General features: G+C 36.8%; 1 protein-coding gene across 1 annotated transcript; it reads left to right on the forward strand.

The window, feature by feature from the left end:
• Nucleotides 1-1,742: 1,742 nt before the first annotated feature.
• On the forward strand, nucleotides 1,743-19,301 carry LOC121431783 (follistatin-related protein 5-like; the record flags this gene model as incomplete). The annotated part of the gene is made up of 12 exons (XM_041629483.1): nucleotides 1,743-1,830; nucleotides 6,101-6,355; nucleotides 6,900-7,037; nucleotides 8,631-8,837; nucleotides 9,573-9,742; nucleotides 10,593-10,713; nucleotides 11,455-11,610; nucleotides 12,381-12,509; nucleotides 12,899-13,173; nucleotides 13,609-13,842; nucleotides 14,163-14,393; nucleotides 14,912-19,301. Coding segments are annotated over 12 exons (2,484 nt in total), but the record flags the coding sequence as incomplete, so codon positions are not given.
• Between the last annotated feature and the right edge of the window lie 536 nt (nucleotides 19,302-19,837).

The raw sequence follows: 19,837 nt of genomic DNA on the forward strand, positions 1-19,837 counted from the left end.
TCATTCGTGACACATCTACTTTCTACATGAGATGCTGATGTGCAGTAAATCAAGAGTAATTCATTGAATGTATACGTCGGAATGCGATTCTGTAACTCAACTGAGTGAGTCTTGGGGAAATCCTCGAGTGACTTAAAGGTATATGCAACAGTCGTACCAGTGAAACCGACCCCAACCAGACCGATGATATGCCATTGGAAATAACGTAAAAGCTTTGATGGGTCTGGAGTCGGTTTCATTGGCGTGACGGATCATAGCTGTCGATGTGTTTTTAAACAAAGGGGGTGCATGATCGATGACTCCTTTGAAAATCTGGTTGAAAACACTTGGGAATGCAGGAAGAGAGAAGAGTCATATTTCAGCAGAATATAAATCATTTTATTCCCAAAGTTAATTATCTATTCAGAAAAAAATGCAGATTTGATAAAGGGATGAAAGTGATAATGGAAAATGCATTGTTCATTTGTTCATTGTTTCAGAATTTAGAAGAAAAATTGTACCTAGCGCCTTTTGACAAAACCTTTTGTACGAGAATAATAACAATAACAATAGGCATTTATATAGCGCCATCTATCTAGAAATATTCTAGAATGATCATAATCAGTTGCAAAAATAGGAATACATGAATGAAAAACTAGCTAGGTGACCAAAACAATTGAGACAATAATCGTTCCGTGATCAATGACGAAGGAGAATGTACAAATTTATTTCCGTCAGAGAAATATACATGTTAGAAAGAAACAATGGAGTTAATAATTAACTCCTCTGAGAAAGTGAATCTACCATAATGTCATTATAGATTGAGAGTGGCTTTTGCTTGTTGATTGAATTTCACACTTTTAAAGTGAAATTAGTATGAAATATTCGTATGTTCACTCTTAATTCACTCGAAATTGAATGATCCTTGTCACTACTGAGGAGAGATAAGCGAGTGATTATTATTATTATTATTATTTGCTCTTTTCGTTATCTCCATGTATTACTTTACGTATATTTCTATATTCCTTGTATCTTTTTGAGGGGTCCACATTCTACAAGCTTTGCTTTTCAGTGGACCCCTCCATTCTTCTTATAATATATAATTGCATTGATTTAATTATATTTAATGATATTGATTATATTGATTTAAACGTGACATGTATATTAATTTATATTTAAATCACTTTCAAATATGTATTTCATTTTTTTTTCAATATTGCATTTTGTTCATGCTATTATTTATTTAAATTGAATCAATCCATCTTGTACTTATTTGTATTATTTTGAAGAATGGAAATGAATTGAATTGAATTGAGTGAAAATTTATTCATTATCTTTTACACTTATCAAAGAGAGTGGGCTGCAGAGAACATCAGACATCAGATTCTCCCTCTAGATGTATTAACTCCGCCTTTCATGATGCTATCATCATTACACTACCATCACTTAATAATCGGTTATGCTATTCTATTGTCCTCTCATTAATCATAAAGCTATTACTTTTATTACGTTGTCAATTTGAGTTTCCCAACTTCCTCCACCTGCACTGTCATTAGTTTCGTAACTGATCACATGGGATGTTGCTATGGAAACTAAGTGGACATAATCTCATTGGCTTCCAGTTTTATCAACCTATCCCTTAATCATGTTAATCATGCTAATTTGGTATATTTATCATGTTATATTTCTTCCTTGTTCATTATCGACCATAATTATGCATCATAGAATTTGGCCTCCTTGGACAACAATTCAATAAACATTAAAATAACATCTTGTTGCATTTCTTTATTTTGCAGAAAGCTTCGCTCGATGTTTGGCACGTCAATGATGTCTTCCCTGATCCCAAAACTGGTAAGAAATTTTTTTACATTCTATTCTTATCAACCTTTTTAACTTGTAAAATAACAATAGCTGGTAAATGTACAGATAATCCATAAACAAAGAAATAACATATTGTTTAAATACACTGATTTCAGGGTAAAAATATACGTAATGCATTCGAGATTGAGCTTGAAATCTTGTAGTTACATTTGAAAAGGACCATTTATTTTGATATGTATTCCCAGTTTACTCCTATCTTATATTTGAGTTTCTTTTTAAAATGGAAAAAATCTTAAAAAGTATAATTTTTTTAATTTACATCATTGTACAGGCAGAATGAATTTCAATGAATAAGAGGAAAAAGGGTCCAATATATGCACTTTTTTGTGAACCGAATCTAAAACTGGTAAGATTGTGTGAACACAATTATTTTTTATATTGACACACTTTTATAGCACTTCATAATACCTAAAATGGGTTAATATGCAATCACAAACACCTAAATGGAGTAAGCACCGTACTAACAAAAGGGCAAGTCTACTCTGACCTCATTATAGTTTAAATAAAAGTAGAGCAATGTATTTTGTTCTCTTTTTTTTCTTGAATTTATTAAGAGTATCATGTTATGGAATTTAAAGTTAGTATTAATCTTTGTAATGTCACACGAGAGCAGCTCCACAGTACCACGCAAACGTCAAGCAATGAAAATTTCATGTGGTAATTTTCTCTATAAACATTGAAATCTTTGCATCAAAGGAAATACTCAAATGATTTCATACATGGTTTTGTGAAAACTAAGAAGCTATTCAATGATATTTTAACAACCAATAATAATTCACCGAATCGACAATACACGACTTATGGGCGGTGCTTGCTTCTGACGTCACAAAAAGAAATATATTTTTTTAATTCTCTGAGGGATTCCTCATTTGAATGTTTTATTATCCAAACCAAAATACTATAGGAGCTAATCTGATCCCTGATCACACTCCTTTCAGAGGGAGATGGGGAGATCAGTCTAGTTGGAATAAGATTTCTATCTTTCAAAAGTGAAATTTTACATTTTTTAATGAAAGTCTAAACAAGATGCACAATTTCAATTAAAAAAATGAAAAATTTACTCTTGAAAGAATGAAGTCTCATTCCATCAGGACTGGTTCCTAATCTTACGCTGAAAGGAGTGTGATTAGCTCATTAGCAGCTAGAGAGTACAGTCAATTAACTATTGCACCTGTACTGAGCAGAAAGAGTATAACAAACAACATAAAAACACCCCCTTCTAAATCTTGTCGATGTTCATAATTCAAAATGTGAATATCAATTATCTCTAAATAGAAATGGAAGTCAAGCAAGGAATGTCAGCGCCTGGAATACTAAGTAGTCGATCGAGTTTTATAAGCGTAAAGAAATGGAAGGAGAATTTGTTTTCAAATGAAAAATGGGGAAAAAATATCCTCTCCATTAAAGCAGGCGCATACAAAAATGGAAAACTGTGAAAAACAGGCGTCATAGAAAAAAAGTCAAGTGCCGATAGCTATCTTCGAATAGTTAAATATGCAGAAAGGCGTTTACGGCCTCTTTCTCGAGTACATCTAAGGTGTGGAGTTAACGGGTTTCCAAAGCAACTGAATCGATTATTTTTTGTTTTTCTTCTTCCTCCGTTGGGCGCGCCAATCACTAGCCGGAGGGCACATGCGGGTAAATTGAAATTCATGTAATGATCGCCTGAGTCTGGGGGTCAAAGAGGGAGAAAATATATTGAGATGGTTGCCGGTAATGCCTCAGTCATATCACTTAGACCGACTCCAGACCGATCGAAGTTTCTACCTTATTTTCAATGACATACCATCGGTCGGTTTGGAGTCGGTTTCGTGGGGTGACTGTATTATTAGACTTGAGGTGGTGGTGGTGTGTTTTCGTCTCTGCTCTTGTTTTTGAAACCGGGAATTATCGTTTCTTGTTCTTTCTCTTTATCAGTTGTTGCCCTACGGGCATTAAGCATCAACCTAATCTCCCCACCCCCTTCTCCCTTTCTCTTATTATGTATGAAGAAGGATGTAGTCATGTTCATTTCAGGTATCAAACCATTAATAATATTCACAACGTCTTGGCCGGGGGAATTAGAGTTAAAAGAGGGGAAAGGGGAGGCAGAGAAGGGGGGGGGGGTATCTATCCTCCCAAACTTCTCAACTTTCAAGAATTTTTCAGACTATGATAATCAATAAAATTGCAATGTCGGTCATTGATATAGTATAGGTATAGGCAGCTAGCTATCAACTCCAAAATGTAATGTTAAATTGGACGTTGCATACATCTATTTTTATTCCTTATTTTTATAGTTCTTTTTACTACACGCACATCCAGCCCGTGCCTTTCCCCCTTTGGGAGGCCCCCAAAATATGTCCCAAAATGCCCCCCCCCCTTGAAAAATCTTGGATCCGCCACTAAATATCATGGATAGCAACACATTTTACCATTCAATCACATCACTCTTTCAAAATGATTGGTCAAAATAACAAATCTTTGGGTGAATTGGTTTCAGACTTAAAAGTAATATTAAAAATCAACCAGAGGTTTGATAGATTCTTTCCTTTTGTTTTGTTAATTTTACCATCCGAAGCATATAATAAATCTTATCGAGAAAAAAAACTTGTACATGATAGGGATGAATCAATAATGGCATTCCGGAACTACCTCACCATCCTCTGGCCGCTGCTCTATGACATTATGGTTGGAATTTTGCAGATCATAACCATCCTCTTTCTTCGATCACTATGTCATAAAGATTTGTAAAACGATTTAGATGATCCGTGCGGATCTAACTGAATGGACACAAATTCGATGTCTTTTGTCACAAAATCGCGTCACTCAATTTAGAGAGGTCTTTGGTGAAGCCCATCTACGCATGTGGTGTAGAGAATGAAAAAAAAATAATATAAAAAAATAAGGGGGAAGAGAGAACGTGTATCGGGGAAATTTCTAAGTTATTTCCAAACGAGCCCCCTTCCCCCAAAAAAAATCTTTATAAAATCTTAATCTAATGGTGTAACATTTTTCTGCCCCTTCTTTTACTTCCTTTCTTTCTTCTTTTCCTTCTTCTTATTTTATTTTGGTTAGTGCTTTTTTGGGGGAAAGGCGGGGGGGGGGGGGGGGGGGCTAAATATGAGAAGGCTTTAATCGGTCTGGAGTTTGGTTTCCCGGGTGTGACTGTAGCTTTATTGTTGACACCCGCATCATTCCCATGCCGGGTGATCATCATTTACCCATAGTTGTTATTCTACCATATTGCTCTAGTCCCACCAACGAAACCGACTCCAAACCGATCGATGGAAAGACATTGGTAATAACGTAATAGACATGATCGGTGTAAGGTTGGTTCGCCGATGTGACTGTTTACATGAAGAAAAACGGTCTAGCTAAAGTCACACCAACAATACATTCTCCGAACCGACCGACTGTACGGCATTGGAAACAACGTTGTAGCTTTGATCATGCTTTGATCGATCTGGAATCGATTTAACCGGTGTGACCGATTCGTAGCTTGATGGTTACATCCTCATCATATCCAGGCCGGATGATCATCATTCACCCATATACTTGCCATTCTAAACACTCGAAACCCTTTGGAAGCAGATTGAAACCAAATGCATCGAACCAACAACACATCCATTCATCTAACCAAATATTTGAGACAGGGGGAGTATCAATTGACGGCGATCTGCTTTATCAATCAATGCAGGGAAAGTAGGCTGAGTGACATGGAAGGGATGAAAGAGAGAAAGGAAAGATGGGCTGTGTAATTTGTAAAGAGAGTGACTGAGATAAATGAAGGGGGAATAAAGATTACCGAAATATGAAAAGAATGGACGGATGGAAGAGAAATCAAAGGAAATGTGTTTGAGTTAGGAAATAAAAATTTGAGTGAAAGAATTCAAGCAAAATAAAAAAAATATCAAAATACACAAGGAAAGAAAGAGAAAGAGACAGAATTAAGAATGAAAGAAAGCAAGAAGAAAAGAAAGATGACTTGTAAAAAATAAAAATACAAAAAGAAAATATAAGAAGAGAAGAATTATGATTAAGAGAAAGAATAAACCATGTACACATAACAAGTATTCTGTGAAATTGGATCGATGCAAATTGGAAGGGGTATAGACACAAAAAAGCACCATCCTTTTTTTAATTTGGCTTTGTAGTAAGCGTTTACTTGAATTCGGCAGAAAAATGAATGTAAACTCACTGTAGGCTAAATTATCCTAATTGCCATATTATTCTTCCATAATTTTACTTTTTGCTCTAGATGCCTGTTCGCACGTGGAATGCCCCAAGGGCAGTGAGTGCTTGGTCAACAGGACGACCAACATGGCGGAGTGCATCTGCCGACCCTACTGCAAGCCTCACTACAAGCCTGTCTGTGGTTCCGATGGCGTCCTGTATGAGAACCATTGCGAGCTCCACCGTGCCTCGTGCCTCAGCGGGCAACGGATCACCGTACACAACCATGGTTGCGATACCCCGGTGGAATTGCCATTGGTGATGGCCACCACTCCGGACAGTAAGTTTCACCTGTTGGACTTTTGACGGGGATGGGGATGGGGGCACAGCCGTCATTCGAATAGTATTCGATTATCTTAATGATCCAAGTCATCATTCGAATACTATTCAAGTACCGAACCGGTTCAATCCATCATTTTAATGCCATTCGGATAGCAAATACTTTAAAACCGTCATTCATATTGCGATTCGAGTACCAAGCTGACTCGACTTCCATACCATTATTCAAATGCCAATAAGATATGCCATTCAAAGTTTACTTCTGTTTTGTATATTAATTAATACAAAACTTCTGTTTTGTATATTAATTGCAGTGATTATAAGAAAAAAAGTCATCCATACTGATACGTGTTTACTTTTTTGCACAGATGGGAAAACTAGTTTGAAAAATCCTTTGCGTGGAAAATACAGTCCAATGAAATTTAGCGTGGTGATAACAGCTTGTGCACATTTCATTTTAATCACGAAATTATAAAACTGAGTCGGAGAAGTTGAAATCAGTCGGAACTAATCCCCTACAACTTTTTTTTTTAAATTTCTTGAAGGTCCTATTCCTTCGATGTCACCGACGGAAGTTCCCATTACCTGCACACCTGAAGAGATGGCCCAGTTGAAAGAAGAACTCGTAGCACATTACCGCGAGCAGTTTCACAATCCGAACGAGGACAACAGCCTACCTCCATGTAAGCATTGTTGCAATTGGGCTGATTCAAGCCACGTGATGTTTATTCAAGCCCCATGTTTGGTTGACAGTATATTACGTATTAAGGGGCCTTGATAAGATATGATACGAGGATTTTTATTATCGTAACAAGAAATCATCTTGATTATTGTCTAATACCTGTACATTCAACAGAAGTCGTACTGGATGAAAATGTAATACAACATGAACTTATCGGTTGTAAATATTGATGTACTGTCACAATATAGAGCTATCAACATGTATTCTGCGTATAAAAATAACAGTATTCAATATATCCGTGATATCGCAGACCTATCACTACATAGATACGTAATCATAATGTACACTGTATAAATTGTGGTGTTAAAACTGACACCAATTGGTGTTAATAGAGGACCACACCCTGAGGTGTTAAAATAACACCCTAGAGATTGAAGATAACACCAAAAAGTGTAAATGTAACAACCATAGGTGTTGTAAGAACACCTATAAGTGTAAAACTAACACCACCAATTTAACACCGGTGTAAAATAACTGGTGTGGTCCTCTATGTACACCGGTTAACACTACAGTTTTTGCTGTGTATAGTCTTATCGTATAGTTACAGATGAAATATTATATGTAAAAATTACATCAGCAGTAGAAACCCTGCCGCAATCATAAAACTCTTATATGTAGATATTATCATCATGAGTAAAGCTATTTCAAGTAGAAAACATGGACCTGTGAAGCTATTAGCAGTAGATATCTATAATATCACCATAAAGGCTATCAGCAGTAAAAGTTAATAATAACACGTGTAAAGCTTTTAGCAGTGAGTTGATTTTTATTGCCTTGTTGTTTATATCTTCTGCAAAGTAGTAAATATTTATACTACCACCCGTAATGGTATCGGCAGTAGATAATATCATATCACATTTAAAGCTATCAGCAGTATGTTGATCATATCACTTGTAAAGTTGTCAGCGGTGGATATAGACATACTATTGGCTTTGGATTAATCGCCAAAATAAAAAAAACTACCATAAGTGAAATTGCCAGCTTTAAATGTTAATGTACAACCTCGTTATTTTTCAGAGTACGAATTTATTTCAACGCGTTAACTTATCTCCAATTGAGATGTTATTCCACACGTAAAGCTATCACCAGTAGATATCAATGTACTATTAAACGCTAACAGTTGCCGTCAGACATTTATTATTCCATGCAAATTTTTCAGTAAGAAGTAGATATGAATTAACTATTGCCTGCGAATTAGTCTAGTGGGGAAGATGCACGGCCATATGATGTAAGTTATCAGCAGTAGATATGAATGTACTATAAGACATTTATCCCCTGTTAAAGCTGAGGTGTTAAATCTGACACCAGCTGGTGGTCCTAGAGGAACACACCCTTGGGTGTTGAAACACATCCAATAGCTTGAAAATAACACCAAAGATTGTACAGGTATCAACTAACTGTCCTGACCTAACACCACATATTAAACACCGGAGTATATTGACTGGTGATGTCCTTTATCGACACCGGTCAACACCACATTTCTTGCTGTGTCCAAAGAAGTTATTCTATAATTCCTTCATTTCCCCTTTTCCAGTGAATAAGAAATACATCGTCAGTTTGATCTTAAATCACTATGACATCGATGCAGACGATGCTATTTCCCGCCAAGAAATGGAATCGGCCATGACCCTGGACCGCATCAATGACCTTTTACCCGGATGTTCTTTCCTCGATGTCCTCGACTCCGGTGATCTCGATGGCAATGATAAACTGAGCGGAATGGAACTCTACCGAGAATTCAGTGAGTATTGCGTAAAGATGCCACGAGGCTCCTTTGTTGTCTTGTGTGGTATTTCATATTTAGACCTTGCGCCATTGGCTGAAAGTTATCACGTGACTCGTCATGTATTTTCAGCAAAAGTGAAAATTTGCTAATGACTATTGCTATAAACAAGTCAAAGTTTTGAGATGAGGATATTTCATCAGTTAAGAAATAAAGAATGGTTTAGGAAGTATCAGAAGAATCAGATAAACAAACCGACTTTTTACAGATGGCAAAGCTATAAGATCATTGAAAAGGGAAAAATTAGGATATTTTATCAAAAGTATAAATTAAAGAACGGTTTAGGAAGTATTCGAATAATCAGGTAAAAAAATATGAGATCATTGAAAATCGTATGGCGCGAATAATGGTGACAATGAAGACGGTAACGATTACGATGGTGATAATGATGACAATGATGACTAGGATAATGAAAATGACAATGATGATGATCATTATGATGATGATGACTAGGATGATGAAAATGATAGACATGAGATAAAAATGACGGTGGGGCTTCGGTGCTTGGGTTGAGAATGACGACACCGAAAATGTGATGATGATAATTATGAAAGTTTTGACGACGTATTGATGCTTAAGATGATATGACTACCCCTACCCTTAGCACCGAGATCACGTTTGACAGACTTTCTCAAAATGGCTGAAACCATGTTGTTCCCCTTATTCCATCCTCTTCTTCTTCCTTACTTACAGACATCAAAGCCGTTTCTCTATCAGGAAGCATAGCCCAGCGTGTTACGGTTGCTGCAGTCGGTGACAACCTGGCCTTACCGTGTGAGCTCTCTTCAGATCATCCTCTCAATATCAGGTGGACAAGAAACAACGCTCCTCTGACAGAGATCCAGGAATACCAAGGAATCGGGGTAAAGTAGTTTGCCTCATAGTCGTTTCTTCGCATACACTCTTATGCACTGGCGGATCAAGAAGGGGGGCACAGCCGGCCCGTGCCCCACCCCCCTTAGAGAGGCACAATTAAAATTTGTAATGTAAAAATAAAAGTGCCCCCCTTTCGAAAATGAAGACTTTTTTGGCTTGTCAAATTTTTCCTTGGACGAAATCCCCTCAAATTTTGGTTGAACCACCTATTTTTTTTTGCGTGTCAAATTTTTCATCGGTTAAATGTGCCCCACCCCCTTCTTTCGAAAAATCCAGGATCCGCCCTTGCTTTTATGTTACAGTCATACTAACAAAATCGACTCCAAACCGATAGATACATGTGGTGTGTCATTGGAAACAACGTAATAGCTTCGGTCGACCTTGATCGGGTTTAACTGAAATGGTCGGTCTTGACTTGATCCGGTGTGAATGTAGCAATGAAGAGGATTAGACAAGGTGTATGTACGTGTGCATAATGACAAGGCAGTGAGATAACTTATGCTGTTTTAAAACAGATAGAAATAATGTGGTACTGACGAGTGGCGACCCTAATCCCTAGTAATTTGTTTCGGTCAGTATTCACCAAGACGTTCGTTATGCTCATGGATCCTTTATATAAGAACATCATTAAGAGTCACAGAGACAAGGTAAAATATTCAAAGATAAGCACTGAATAGCACACCAATACTTTTAGATCACTCCATTCCAGTCGTTTGTAAATCATGCGTAAAAATGTGTTTAACCATATGTTGCGTAGAATCTTATGAACAAAATTTGTGAATAAGCTTTTTGGAATAGATAAAAGTTAATCAAATATGTTTGGATTTTTTTAGACAGTTCTATGCCGGTGATTCGTCTCTCTACCTGACATCAATCACTCTCATGCATGAAGGTACATACGCTTGTTACGCGGAAGGATATGACGAAGTGAAGCAGACACACCTCCTTCAAGTCCAAGGTAAATCAATTCATATTTATCAGAGCAATCATAAGGAAAATACATTCTATTTTTTTCATTATTACTTTCCATTTGTTCTTTTTTAAATAGTTTTCCATTTCTACCTCTCTATTCATCTCCTAACTCCCATTTTCTTTTGTTTTATTCGGTCTCTTTTGCTCTTCATTTTTACTTTTTGTTTTACTTTCCTATTTTACTTCTTTTCCTTCTCTCTTGTCTTATTTGCCTTTCTTCTGTTGTATTTCTTTTTATCATAATCACCTTTCTTCTTCTTTTCTTTCTCTTTTTCTTCACAATCATTTTTCTTGTCCTTATTCTCTTTTCCACATACTATGTGGAAAAGACAATAAGGACAAGAAAATGATTGTGAAGAAAAAGAGAAAGAAAAGAAGAGAGATGGTCATACTATTATCAAGTTTATGTTTTACGGTTCTCTTTTCCTTTGTTGTTATTATAGTATTTTTTACCTTAACCGTTTTAGCATTCATGGGCAAACGTCAAGAGAATGATAGACTTTGGTAAAACTCCTCAGAACCCCCCCCCCCCCCCGACCTCGGAAGAGTTGTGTTCGATGAATCTGACCCTTGGGAGACGCGGGGATGAAAATCTCTCCTTAATCGTTGCCTCAACACTGCTGAAACCATTTCACATTAGTACTGTATGTCAGAGCAATATGATGATATCAATATCAATCTTACTAATTCCTAATTCCCTTTTGTAAACCATCTCCCTTTTTTGTAGTTCCTCCATCTGTAAAGATCTGTCCTCACTCGCAGCTGAGGAAGCAGGGTAGTAAGGCCAGAGTCCAGTGCTACGCCGAAGGAATCCCAACCCCACAAAAGAGCTGGACCAGGAACGATATACCACTAGTACAAAATGACAGGATTGAGCTGCAAAGTAAGTATCCGGCACACTTTTGGATCGTATCTATTTCACTTTATCATATTCTTTCTGTTTTATTTCTTTTAATTTCTCGTTGTCTATATTTTTATTATTTAACCACTGTTTACGTTTAAGAGTCCCCTTACCTTTTTGTACTTTCCTTTGATATAATTCTATAAAAGTAAATTATAAGATTTAGAAAATAGAGACATGTGGATCTTTTCAAACCAAGCATATTGTATAAAACGCTTTATTAATTTATTTCAATTGTTGGACAGGGTTTTGCATGTCATTTTGAAAACGAAAATTAACCCAATGTATTTTAAATTATTCTTCACAAAATTGCATACCTTACACGCTAAAGCCGTCTCCCAGGGCTTTATCTAGCAAACTTTCCTTGATCATACGAATATCACAAAGAGATAGCAGTGTATGACTGCGGGCCATAAAACTACGTCGCCATTCGTTGCTGTGGTAACTAAGCCTTCTTCGGGGGATGCGATTAATGTTAAATGTCATAAGCATCCATTATGATCATGTTTTCCCCCTGAAAACAGAAACATTTTGCAAATGTCAGCCTTTTACAGTGCAGAAACATGTTAAGGAAGGTGCATTTTTATGCTATATAGCAGTTTACCTCACCTGAATCCAGTGTGGCGAAGGTAGATTAATGTCTTACCAACGAACCCCATACCTCGCGTTCCCAACTTCGGAGCTTATCCACAGGAACACAACATCCCAATCTTTATATTGAATGTTTGCCCCCCCCCCCATCATCAATGCAGACAAGAACAGCAGTGTCCTGGTAAAGGAGATTTCTTATCCTGATACTGGTATCTACACATGCACGGCGACCAACCCTCTCTCAGAGGCCCACCAGAGTGCATCGGTCTTTATTCAACCCCAAGATCATCGTAAGTACCACAGATACAGCTATTACCTCTCCTATTTTCCCATCCCCCTCTTCCAGCTCCTTCTCCTGCTACTCGTCGTCCTCCTCCTCCCCTCTCTTCCCCTCATCCTCTTCCTCCTCCATGTCTTCCTTCTTCTCCTCCTTCCCCACCCCCCTGCTCCTCGTCCATGCCCTCTTCCCTATCATCCCTTTCCTCCTACTCATTCTATTACTTTTTCCCTGGATATATTGTTCCTCTGTCACGTCTTGAAGATTCCTTACAGATTTATGAGTGAGCGTGGATGGTAACTTAGTATATAATGGTGCCAACGATATTACAGAGTGGGTTGACTCTTAACAATATTCTTCCTTGTTTGATTTTCACTTCAAATTCAATTTCTTCCTCTTAAGCTCTTTCACCCGGTCCACTCCATGTCTTCTACCTGTTCCATCGCGATGGTATCCAGACGTTCGAACCCGACACATGCGGGTTCAGACTGGCCCTGACCGGAGCCAGCACCCTACCCGACACCACCAAGACGCTCTGCAGCGTTGACCAGGAATCCGAAACACGCCGGTGCGACTGGGGGGACGCGGTCAGCGTGGACGACCGCTACATCTACGCGTCACAACCGTACGAGAACCGCGTCGTGGTTCTTGATGCACGATCGCAAAGGATTATCGAGGTAATTGCGTTATAGCGTTGCTGCTATGGCCTGTTCTTTGGGGGCATTCAGGCAAACATCAGTCTAATGATGCATTAGGTCTGTCTCAAGTTAAATCAGTTGAGTTCGAGGCATACGTGTATCTGGACCAAGTCTCCTCTTTCTCTTGTGAATATTTGCACCTTAATGCTGTTTGTGCTTTTACTGTCTCTACTAGTAACCATACTGTAAAAAGAAGAGGAAAAAAACACTAAGTGACACAGTAAAAAGCACCAAGTTACCAAGCAATACAGTAACAATGCTGTAAAAAAAACACCAAGTGGTACACTATTAAGTAGTAGTAGAAAGGTGCAATACCATCATTATTATTGGTATTCCAGTAGTGTTGATGATTATTTGTTTTACTTGAAATAAAGGACGATCATAGTTATTCACCTCGATTCTTAACTTACTTAGGTTATCAGCACAGACGGTCAACCGGTATCACTGCAGTATGTAGAACACGTGGACTCCATCTGGGTGCTATGTCGGAGATCAGATGAGGAAGCTAAGGCAGGGCGTCAGTCCATTGTGGTCATCAAGAACGCAGGACAACCAGGACCTCATCACACAATCCACACGGCGCCGGTCGGCCACACGTTTGAGCTTGTCGAAGACCTCTTTATCCCCAAGGAACAAATTCCTAATCAGGTAGGTTTGACAAGGATGTCATAATCTCAAAGCGCCCTCCCTCGGAAGATATTGCAATACGCTGAAATGGAGTTGTCAAGTTGTTTGATATGAGCCAGCTGCAGATCTCTAACGCATGCAAAGATGGCGTTGCATAATGACGTCAACTTTCATAAGGTCTATTTTGGTTGCTTTTAATCGAGGAAAATTTTAGTATTTATGTTTTTAAAAGCCGAAACATTAAACTCCCTGATTAAATTCGAATCGAATGTGGACTTTCTCTTCCTTGCTCACATATTGCAAGTGCCATGGTTCTTTCTTCTTAATTTATTTCCTCTTAGGGTACTATGAACTTCGGATACATTGTCCATCACAACCAACTCGGCCTCCACAAATTGGACCTTGTCCGCATGGAACGCATTGCTCTCATCGACCTCACCGCGTACAGCTGTCACCCGGAAGCAGTTAACTTTGTATCCATCGGAGGAAGTGTAGTCATCAACTGTGCCGGAAGTGATACCGTTCCAGCTAAGCAAGTTGTGCTTGATTACCTGACAGATAGTGTTATCAAGGTAAAATCAAATATTGCGAGAAATAATTGAAATCGTATAAGATTTGCAATTTCGACAAAGTTCTCGATACATGATCATGGTGATCAGTTTCAGTCAGGCATTTTGTAGAGCAAACTTTCCAACAAGTTTTTCATATTACGGAAGGATTTTTACAATAGCATTTTTCCCATGTGTTTTCAAACTTTTTTTTAATAAAAATATTATGTGCCTGATGACTTTCCATATCATGTTGTATTGACATTGAAATTATTTTGTGACATTGTGACAATAACTTTGTTGAAGTAAGAAACGTGGACGGTATACTTTGTCATTCTTCCGAATGGCCATATGAGAAATATTTGACAGGTATACCTGAAAACTTTTTTTCTGGTGGTAGTTTTCATGAACATGCACCCTATGAGGAATATTTATAGGATAAACGTTGGTGGGTAATGCACTTCTGTTTTGAACACCAGTTGTTAACCTGTCACTTCTAATAAGTCTAATCCATGTTCCATATCAAAATTATCTTTGATTAGGTCAACGAGGGTATCCGTGGTCGTCCGTACGTCTCACCAGATGGTCGTTACATCATCAGCGTCGATGCCAACCACCAGTACGTCCACGTCCAGAAGGTCCTCCCCGAATCAGGCAAGATCAAGACCGCGTTCGAAGTCAAGACCAACCTACGAATCAGTGATGTCGGCTTCTTCCCGAGCAAGACCTCCCACACCTATGATGTCTTTGCGACGTCCCGAGATCAACCCGATGTCCTGTTCATTGACGTCGAAAGTGGGTTCGTCAAGACCATCACCGGTGTCCAAGACCCAATCGCCGCCGAGGACTGGCCATGGGATAGTCGCAATCGTAGGATAGTCAACAGCGGCTTCTTCGATCCCTATCTTGTCACGCCTGCCGCCAACCATGAAATCGTCATCAACGGCCTTCTACGAAAGGTCCATTGCAACATCGAGGATATAGCAGTAGCTAATGTCATTGTATGGATCGGAAAGTGTTAGGCAACCGTGTAATCATTCAACTACTTTTAACGAAAGAAAATAAGAGACTTTGTGGTACCCTTCTCGAGTGGGCTCGAATTCGCAACTATTTTCTATTTCTTTTATCTGGATTCTATGCATTTTAAGAGATGTAGACGGATTATTTTTGTGAGAATGAATTTTGTTTGCTCGTCGATAAGTGCAATGTATTACCAGCAGCTAGAAAGCATAGTACTTTGTTGCAAATTATATTTTACAGAGCATAATACCTTATAGCTGAACGTGGTTGCTTTTACGTCATATGATTTTTGTAGATTCCTATGTAAATAACAAGTTTTATTTCAGATTACATTTATGAAATTGAGAAACATGATTTTATGATGTAGTATGATAGAATTTCAAAATTATTTGAAACCAAGAAGAGCTGTGATTACCATGATAAGAAATCACAATGTTTTATATGTATATGATTGATTTTTATGTACATCGTTTGTTTACATTATAAGTTTCAACGTTTATGGTTTATTCAAATAAATTATACCATTAACTAGTTGGTAATGTACATAACTGTAACTGTAAATCTAGTGAAAATGTAGTATTATCATATAGTTCCCTTGATAGGAAACAGAATACTTAGTAAGATTAATTGTTACCTGTGACATGCAGTTGGAGTAATTTTATCTTTGTTTTGTACTCTATGAATTTATTTGTAAATCCGAAGAACTTTAGATTGTAAATAATTCATATATGAAATATAATTTGGACATTCTGTACTTCCTCATAAAATATGATTATTTGTGGCGATGCAAAATGTCTAGAAGTATAAATTTTTATTAATTATAGATCACTGTACATTGATCAGCACTTTCATATGAGTTATCAGTTAAAATGTAATATGTCCATCGTTCACGTTGACTCTACCAATATATACAACACTCCTTCGGTGTATAATGTGGTGTCATCGTGGTTCAATATTAAAACAATTACAGTTATTAAAAAAAACAAAATGTCCCAAGTGCGCTAGTGTATATAAGAAATATTCCATATTCTTACTATTGTTTATGGTACACGATGTTGACCTACATTCATAAAAAGTAGTTAGAAAAGTTTGAATCAATAGTATATATATATATCGGTAACCATGAAATGTGACAGGCATATAAAATATTTCAAAATACATACATTACTCAATGTTTTGGGAAATCACAGTATTAAGACTTTTTGGTAATGAAAATTATGCTGGTTTTCGAAACTATATGAAACGGACGACTGGAATTCAGTTAACACACACACACAATGCACACTTTTTTGTTACACTTGGCTGCCCATAGATTTAAATCCATGATGAACTTATTACACGGGCCATTTTGATGTCTGTTGCTTTTTGAAATGTGCTCTTGAGCCTCTTGTATGTCATTATATATATGTAATGTATTTTCACATGCATGACAAAAATGGCTAGCCCGTCAATATTTACGAGTATTACAAAAAAAATTCAATGTCGTATATATTCGGTGTACTATACCCATATCTTACAGAGAGTGTAATTGTCTTAGCAACTCATTAATCCATTCTTGTAATAACAAAGTTTGCCTTTTAGTATTTGAGGTACTATAGGACGTGCGAGGCATTTACAGGTCCAGCGCCAAACAGACACACTGGCCAATGTCTATGGTAAGCCATAAGTAGAGTTCCAAATTATTGTAATTAAATTGTTTAATTAAGTCTAAGTGATTGCTCTTTAACTGAATCTGGTAAACCCCTTTCATATGATCGACATTAAATTTATCTGAATCATTTGGCATGTAGCTTGCCATAAACTTCTTCGGTACTATATTCATTACGGTTCTCCGTTATCAGTGTTGGATTAAACCGAATCCAGGGTCTGGATTATGTTCAAAATTTGAAGAAAAAAAATCTTGAAAAATTTCGTAAAAACTAGGCCTATTGAACCGGCGTTTTCGTGAAGGCCCAATGATGGTACGAGTATAGCAAGTTTTCCCGTTACATCTTCAAACATAATGACAATTCTTCGATGAAACATTGGATTTTGATTCATCAGAATATTTTGATGATTTTAAACAGAAATAAGATCCGAATTTGTTTTTGCATGTGGCGTTCGATAGTACCTCAAACACTTTATACAATACACCAAAGAAACTCGTGTAGACATGCAGTTTTATACCAATAAAGCAAAACGACATCAATTAGATTTTTCTGTACATGTTACATCGAAACCGCAATTACAATATCTGTAGAAGTTATGCTTATATCAAATCTCTAAAGTTTTTTTGTTAAAAAATTGAGCAGACAGGAGACCGAAACTCGGGTAAATAAGTTCACTTCTTGTATTTTTTTTCCTTTTTGCTTTGGGTTTACTAAGAAATGTAAGTTTGCAGATTTGTTGTTCCTTTTGCTTATTTATTTTTATAAATTGATTTTTGCAAGATTATATCAAAATCAGGCAACGATTAGAAATTAAACATATGGAATAAAGCTCGGCCAACTGTGGCATTATTTAGTTTAGTTGTACTTGGCATTCAAATAATATGCTAGACTATTTTAAACTGGGATTTGCCAAAAAGAATGTTACTTTGGTCTACAACCTTGAGAAAATTTTGTGAGGATATAAAATGAATACTACATTTGATGTTGCAGTTATATATCCATTAGAAGATTATCGTATATAAGTACGAGCAATTTACATTATTGTTTTTTTTTAATCAATGTAGTTGTATTATGATTTAGAATATTTTATAAGGGAAGGGCTTGACAATGGTTAAGTTTCTAAAAAGAATATTCTACTTCCAGGGGGAGTGTTTCATACAAAGTCATCCGAAATGTTGTCGGACAACTTTCCTTGGATGTGATCGGCTGATATGAACAAGTGTCTGCTATTACTAGGGTAAATGTCGGATAAAACAGCTGGACTTTGTCGGGTAAAACATCTGACAAGTCCTTTCACGAAACGCTCCCCGTGAGTCGTTGGATCTTTTTCAGCATAATTGTATTCGTAACTCGTCTTATCATTAATAACTGAAATGGTCGACGAATAAAGAACTAGCATTTATTGTATTCATGTGTTTTTGTAGTTACTGTAGTCAGTATTCAATCAATTTATTGATTTTATGCGTACGGATTATAGCCAGTGCTTTGATATTCAGTATGTTCATAATCAGGAACTTCTTTTAGAGATAGAATGAATAAAAATCAGACTAAAACAAAATGGTGCAAAGTACCGTGTTACAAACATCAATTGTACAGTCTGCAATTATTGATATCTGACAGAAGACGAGGGTATCATGGCAAATTATTTAAAATGACTTTTAGCATTTAGTTGTTTACAGTGTGTATTATATTTCTAATGAAAGTAATTAGAAAGGTATAGTTCGCACATTTGAAGCACGGAGAAGACATTGGTATAAAAATCGACAAGTAACTCCACTCAACGTTAGGAAACACATGAAATGATTTGAAACCTGTTTAAGGAAGACTAGATGACACAATCCAAATGATCTTCTTCTGTAATTAAAACGGTATTTGTTTTTTTTAATATCGGGTCATTCATGTTTTTTTTATATTTTTTGTGGAATCTGTGCAAAGTGAGTTTAGTAGCTTTCATCACTCTAAAATAAGTGATGAAAATTGCGTCATAATTGAGGCTTATTTGTCGATGGAACTTAAATCAAGCAGACCATTAACCTGTATTAAAATAAAGTATGCATCCGAAATTAGAGGTGTACTGCTGGTTTGCCTATTTATCATATGTTTAATTATTAAACAAAATGTTGCATGTTTATATTTTCGTTTCATCTATCATGTCTATTTGATACTGAATGTCTTGTAATTGATGTTATTGAAAATAACCGGTAACCTTCAAATGCTTTTGTGATAAAGTGATTAATAAAAGACTGTGTCGAATTAAAAAAGAGCTTCGCTTAGTGTTTTTTTTTTCCATGTCTGTTTCTGCATAATTTTAAACAACACTTGCGTGCCTTTGTATCGATGATACATACAGTATTTTCATTTATTACTTTGCTCAATATTAAGGACCGTGCCGGGAATCGAACCCGGACTTCAATCACTCTAAAAATTCGAATGTTAAATCAACATTTGAAAGGTTGGAGGCGTGACAATCTTTTCCAAATGTTACATCCAACCTTGTATAAAGCTGAATCCAACGTTTTAAGTGATGGGTAGAACCATTTAAAGTGGTAAATGCAACATTTAGAAAATGTTGTCACTTCCCCAACCTTTCAAATGTTGAGTTAACATCACTGGCGTAAATCCCGGGGGATGGGGGGATATATCCCCCCACACTTTTCGAGGAGGGGGGGGATGGCCTGTACAAACATCCCCCAACTTTTTACGGAAGAAATGAAAAAAAAATCACAAGAGATAATTGTTTTGTTGGTGAAAATTCTTCCTAAAATACCGCTTAATAAATAAAACAATATCATTGGATCA

This window comes from Lytechinus variegatus, chromosome 18 (genome assembly GCF_018143015.1).
Source record: "Lytechinus variegatus isolate NC3 chromosome 18, Lvar_3.0, whole genome shotgun sequence".
Lineage (NCBI taxonomy): Eukaryota > Metazoa > Echinodermata > Echinoidea > Temnopleuroida > Toxopneustidae > Lytechinus > Lytechinus variegatus.